The 6,000-nt window shown below is 43.2% G+C and overlaps 1 protein-coding gene across 1 annotated transcript in view; it reads left to right on the plus strand.

Moving 5' to 3' along the window:
- mei1 (meiotic double-stranded break formation protein 1) overlaps positions 1–6,000 on the plus strand; it is a 48,266-nt gene that overhangs the window by 18,642 nt on the left and 23,624 nt on the right. The window contains exons 13-17 of the mRNA XM_031871050.1: positions 529–620; positions 916–1,063; positions 1,501–1,612; positions 3,379–3,439; positions 4,134–4,225. Of these exons, the coding sequence (XP_031726910.1) occupies positions 529–620; positions 916–1,063; positions 1,501–1,612; positions 3,379–3,439; positions 4,134–4,225 (505 nt within the window). The remainder of the gene's footprint in view (positions 1–528; positions 621–915; positions 1,064–1,500; positions 1,613–3,378; positions 3,440–4,133; positions 4,226–6,000) is intronic.

Raw genomic sequence — 6,000 nt, forward strand, 5'->3', positions numbered from 1 at the left:
TGACTGTGAATGTTAAAGCTGAGCTATTGCACCACAACAAAGTGGAATTGAGATTGTATTACTCATTTTGAGTGTTCTAGTTTTAGATCAAGGCTGCACTGAGTGGAATTGTCGAGAGCCATTTAAAAATAGTTTGGCTTCCTTCATTTCATGAAGAAAGCATAAAGGAGCAGCCTGGATGCAGTCATTGTTTTTCCAATGCATTGCAGAGCTACTCATTTCTCAAGCATATACATTAGACTGATTTAAATAATTTGAATGTACTTGAATTGTGCAACTGTATTATCTATTAAAATAGAAGTATCAGATCGGTAGATTACATTACTCGGATCGGGACATCCGTAGGAGGAAGGATTTCAAAGTCTGCTTTAATGGAAAAGTTTTATTGTTTTAAATACTAACTTAAGTGATTCCCATGAGGAAATATGTTGTGATCTGACATGATTTGATCAAATTTGCTCCACATCTCCTCTCGTCTCTCATCCTGTGTCTTCTTGTTTCTCCCCATCTTCCTCTTGTATCCTCCAGAGGAGTCTGAAGAAGTCAGACCCTAACAGCCAGGCTTCCAGGTCCGAGGGGTTTCTGCTCCAGTCCCTGGTCTGTTTTCAGGCTGCCTGCAGGTCAGCACAGTGTCCAGTCACATGTTCACAGAGCTCAATGGCATCACTGGAACAGTGAGAGTGAATACACTTGTTTAAACACTTGAGTATTGTATTGAATCAAGTGCTACTTTATCATATGTCAGATGTGAATATTGTTGAATATGTGTGTGACTCATGTAAATTAATATGTTCAGCCAACCCGCAGAGTGTTTTAGTTGAAATGCAGATGAGGGAATTTACCAGTGCGTTGCTATTTTTGTATGTATGTGAGTGGCTGTGTTGGTGTTAATGTGTGTGTGTGTGTGTGTCCAAGGTTGGCCGTGGAGTGTTCATCAGAGCCCGTTCTGAAGGAGAACACGTTCACAGCTCCATCGAAACACAGCCATGCTCAGGACTCACTGGAGTCTCTTTGTCAATGTCTGCTGCGCTGCTGCGACTCCGTCTGGATACCCACCATCATTGTGAGATCTGAAAGCACGCACACACACACACACACATCGGATTCACTATCCTCTCATCTTAACTTTATATCTCTCTCACACACGCACACTTGATCTTGCAATTTGCCACATCTCTTTTGTGAGAAATAGATGACAATGATTACATCGCTCTGTCTGGCTTCTCTAAATACCTCTGTTAATAAGCGCAGCCTCACAGCCTCTGTCTTCATTAGTTTTGTGCACAAATGGACATTTGAGCCGATCGATCAGTACCTCTTGTTCTGTTGTGCAAAGTAATTGTTTTATTATGTTGTATTTTTCTAAAGTTAGTTCTATTCGGGCTAAAAAATCGATCAGACAAGAAGAAATTGTTCACAGTTTGTGTTTAGGTCATTTGTCTCTGATTTCCTGTTTCTATATGTGTGTGAGTGTGTGTGTGTGTGTGTGTGTGTGTGTAGAGGGTGTGTGAGCATACACCCAACGCTCAGATACTGCAGCACTTCTACTCCATCCTATTCTCCCAGTTCACCCTGCTTCCGTCCTTCATGCCCGTCTTTGCAAATAAGCTCGGTGAGTCGCTGAACGCTGTAACCTTAAGTGAACATCACACAAGGTGTCCCGTGATCTGATCTGTGTCACACGTTCTGTCTTTACATGGCCGCACACTGGCATGTTGCCAGGATGGGTGTGGCAATCCTGATGCTCTACCATCTTATGATTATTCTGCCTAAAATGGTCGGCTTTGACTAATGCAGTAACAGACAAATCTACTCTCCGTTATCTGTAAGTTCAGACTGACGATCCCTGTAATATCATATCGACTGCATGTGAGAAAGAAGATATGAACTCGTTGCTGACGAGCTACAACAGAAAAAGTCATGAAATGTGAAGATAAAGTTCTGCTAAACTGATTCTAAAGATTTATGACATGAGGAACTGAGATGTACAGGGTGAGCTCACAGCTCATGTTTTAAATTAGCCCTGCCTTTTATGTCTCGTTGCTGCCAGCTTCGCACATTCGCAGATTTGTTAATTAAGTACCTTGCTTATGGTGCATTTATTTAAATGCATTTAGTGTCTAACTTAACTAAATGAGCTGTAGCAATATATACTATTAATCTCAGTTCCCAGCTAATCATACAAACAGCAAAAAATAAATGAGCTTTTTTTAAATTTCATTAACACATAACAGAGTTAGTTCTCCTCTGATGGTAATGTTCACTAAACTAAAATCAGTGTTTTGTTATTTTGTATTTTTGTCAGTATAGGGCTTGACCAAATAGTTTGAAGCGTCATAGCAGCATTCATAACGTGGAGATTCAAATTGAGTCAAAATTGTTTTAAAATGATCGATGTGAACATGTTTTTATCCAACAAAATATTCAGCCTCGATCCATATCTGTTGGTTCTTAGCTTTTCAAAAACAACGCCCACAAAGCGGTTTGCTCTCCCGCTTGCTGCACACAAAGAGAGGCACCAAGCATGACATTAATACAACCAAAGTAACAAGAAGTCTATTTATTCTTATTAATAGCAGGGGGGGGGCATTTGAAGCTTCAGTTGAAAACCTTAATAGCAGCTTTTATTGTTAAAGCCCAACTAACAGTTGATTCTGCTCTCGTCAAAGATGGGACTAACTGCCCGGCTGTTGACTTATTGGACTTTTATATCACTGAGGGGGGAAACGGAGCAATCTGTCCAAAGCTGGCAGTCAACACGATGAGCCTCGATTATTGACAGGAAACGCGTCGCCTCGGGCATCATTTCAAGCCAGTGCGGGGGCATTAAACAGAAATCTGAGCTTTATATTTACGCTGAGAGCGGTTAACAAAGCAGAACGGAAGTTTTCTGCTGATGTGGCGGAGCAGTACCCTGGCACAGGTCCACCAGAGAGGGAGTTGGGCGCTTCATGAAATATAAAATTCCCTCTGATAAGTGAGAGGTACTCTCTCTCGCTCTCTCTCTCACTGCACCACTGACACGGCCGAGACATTAAGTACAGCTTTACAATACAGCTTTTTTTTTTTCCTCCATAGAATTAAAATAGGACTGATGTCTCATTACCTCCAATGTGGCCAAATGAGCCCCCCCCCCCCTGATCCCTCAGAGTATTTTAATAACATCGTGTGTGTGGGGGTGTAGCTTACAAACCAATGTTGGATTAAAATGTGAAGGTTTGGGGATCATCATGTGGCGGATTTCTGGCACAATATTGACAGCCGTCTCTGTACTGCACGACTTTTGTTTTAAAAAGAGTTGTATTAATAGTGATTTTATTACCATCCCTTCTTACTGTCTCCTCCTTTGTTCCGCTCTTCACCTCCTCTTCCCTCCAGCGTCCTCTGGTTTCTACAGGCTGCCTCTGGAACACAAAGGGCTCCTCTGTGCGGGGAACAGGTAAAGTGTAACAGGATAACCCGAAGACACACTCACACAGCTACACACCAATTAAAAAGTGTAGCTGTGTGTGTGTGTGCGTGTTGAACCGTGGTGGCTTTTAAAGTTGAGTTCTTATTGTCATTCCCTGTTGGTGCACATTGAACTACAGACAGATAATTCCACTGAGGCATCCCTCATTTTTGAGTCACTCCATCTACCAGCAGTGTGTCGGTCTCAGAGCAACAGATCTGCAGCTTCAAAGCCTGCTCTGTGTGTGTGTGTGTGTGTGTGTGTGTGTGTGTGTGTGTGTGTGTGTGCGCGTGTGTGTGAGTGTGTGTGTGTGAGAGTGTGAGTGTGTGAGTGTGTGTGTTTAGATTGCGTATGTAAGCATATGTGCTTTTGTGGGCGTCAGTGTGGTCATCAACACGGTCGACTCTCTCGGCTCGAGGCCCCCCTGCTCTGAGCTGTAATGAAACTGAACCGTGCCGCGTTTCTGTTTCATATTTGAAAAGAGTGCGTGAAGGCGCATCCTGTGTCTCACTGTTCTCTCCTCACGGGTTTGACGTGTGGAGGATCGGTGCTCAGTTTGTCTCAGGTGTCCTCACTCTTCCCTTATTGCTGCCGTTTTCCTGCTCTCTCTCTCTTTGTTTTTCTACGTATTTTAGTGTCTTTTCTCTGATTGTGTATTTCTCCCTCTTTCCAATTCTTTCAGGCACCCATACCTGAATATATCCTGCTGTGAGTTTCTACAGAAACTCAGTATGTGTCTGCTTTTTCAGTCAGACCCTGGCTCCTGTCAGCATGGTATGGAAACACACACACGCACACTCACACACACACTCACAGAGCTACATGAAGTGCCATTTAAACTCCTGTAAAAACCTGACTGACCGGTTGAAATGGATGATATAATTGTTATTCAGAGTTACTACAAGAATGTTTCAACTGGTTATGAAACAGACCTACAGAAGCAGGTGATGGTATATTTTTCTTAATGCCTCTCATCGGGTCAGATTCTCCGACATCAGACGAAAAGATGTACGGCATGCAGCTTCTGCTACGCAGGGCAGACCGTCAGAAAATGAAAGGTTTTCCAAAGGGAGTCCCCCATCTTTACCAGATTCTTCATTATTGCCACTCAACGGAGTTGTTGGTAATTATTTTGGTGTGACAGTCTGAACTCCCGTACCAGACAGCGAGCGATGATGTCGGGATGCTGTTTACGACACAAAGCGACGGCGCTGATGGAAGCGCTGCCACTTTGGAGATTTGTGTGTTGAAATAGGTTCCCAGCTGACTTTAAAGTTATTTGTTTCCAGAATTTGTCACCTGGCTTTAATAAATGCATCAAAGTGATATTCAAGAGACTAAATCAAGCTGACTGCATGGCATTTATTTAATAAAGCAAACAAAATTGAGTTTATGGAGAAAAATCGTTTTTATCATTTTGTTAACTTACAAAATGATATCACACTAAAAAAGTAGATAAAGTTACATTCCAGTTTAACTTCAGTCTCGCTCTCCCTCCCTCTCTCCCTCCCTCTGTCTCTCCCTCCCTCTCTCCCTCCCTCTGTCTCTCCCTCTCTCTCTCTCCCTCTCTTTCTCTCTCCCTCTCTCTCCCTCTCTCTCTCTTTCACTCTCCCTCGCTCTCCCTCTCTCACTCCCTCTCTCCCTCTCTTGCTCTCCCTCTCTCTCTCTCTTTCACTCCCTCTCTTGCTCTCCCTCTCTCTTTCACTCTCTCTTGCTCTCCCTCTCTTGCTCTCCCTCTCTCTCTCTCTTTCACTCCCTCTCTCCCTCTCTTGCTCTCCCTCTCTCTCTCTCCCTCTCTCTCTCTCTCCCTCTCTCACTCCCTCTATCTCTTTCACTCCCTCTCTCTCTCCCTCCCTCTCTCTCGCTCCCTTTCTTTCTCTCTCTCTTTATGATGACTTTAAACATCAATAGCAGTAAACAAGTTGCTCATCCCTAATGAAGATGCCTGTTCTCTTAAATGAAGTCTTTAATAATTCATAATTTAATCAAAGCTTACACATTGAAGGACATTTTAGAGACGTGTTGTCAAAGGCACTGAAGATCAGCTCCAGCTAGAATTAAAGGAAGAACCCAGATGTGTTTCCTGTAAACATGTTGAAAGTGTGAAGTGCATTGAACACTCTTTGCTTGCCGGTTCTTCGTTGCTGTGAGAAACAGCTGATGATTAGTCTCTTGAAGGCCAATACCGTTTGTGACAACACGGATAACACCTCCGACTAAAGGGGCATTGCCTCTGATTGTGTTAGGCTGAAGTAAACAATGTTAAGGAAAGGTAACTTCAGGTAAGTGAAGCTGTAAGCGTGGAAAAACAAACGCTAAACTCCGCTGCCGTTTCCCTTCTAATCCCTTTTTACCGTGGCATCCCCCAAAATGAAATATAGGACGTGTTTTATTGGAAACTGCCGTTGTTCCCTGGAGACATGATGTGACATTGAGACCTGAGTCGAGTCACATATTTCTTTGAGGTAATGAGATGTAAGAGTTGTTTGAGCAAGTGCAAAGGTGTGTGTGTGTGTGTGTGTGTGTGTGTGTGTGTGTGTGTGTGTGTG

The sequence above is a fragment of the Anarrhichthys ocellatus genome, unplaced genomic scaffold (genome assembly GCF_004355925.1).
Source record: "Anarrhichthys ocellatus isolate YVR2014 unplaced genomic scaffold, GSC_Weel_1.0 scaffold55, whole genome shotgun sequence".
Taxonomy (NCBI): domain Eukaryota; kingdom Metazoa; phylum Chordata; class Actinopteri; order Perciformes; family Anarhichadidae; genus Anarrhichthys; species Anarrhichthys ocellatus.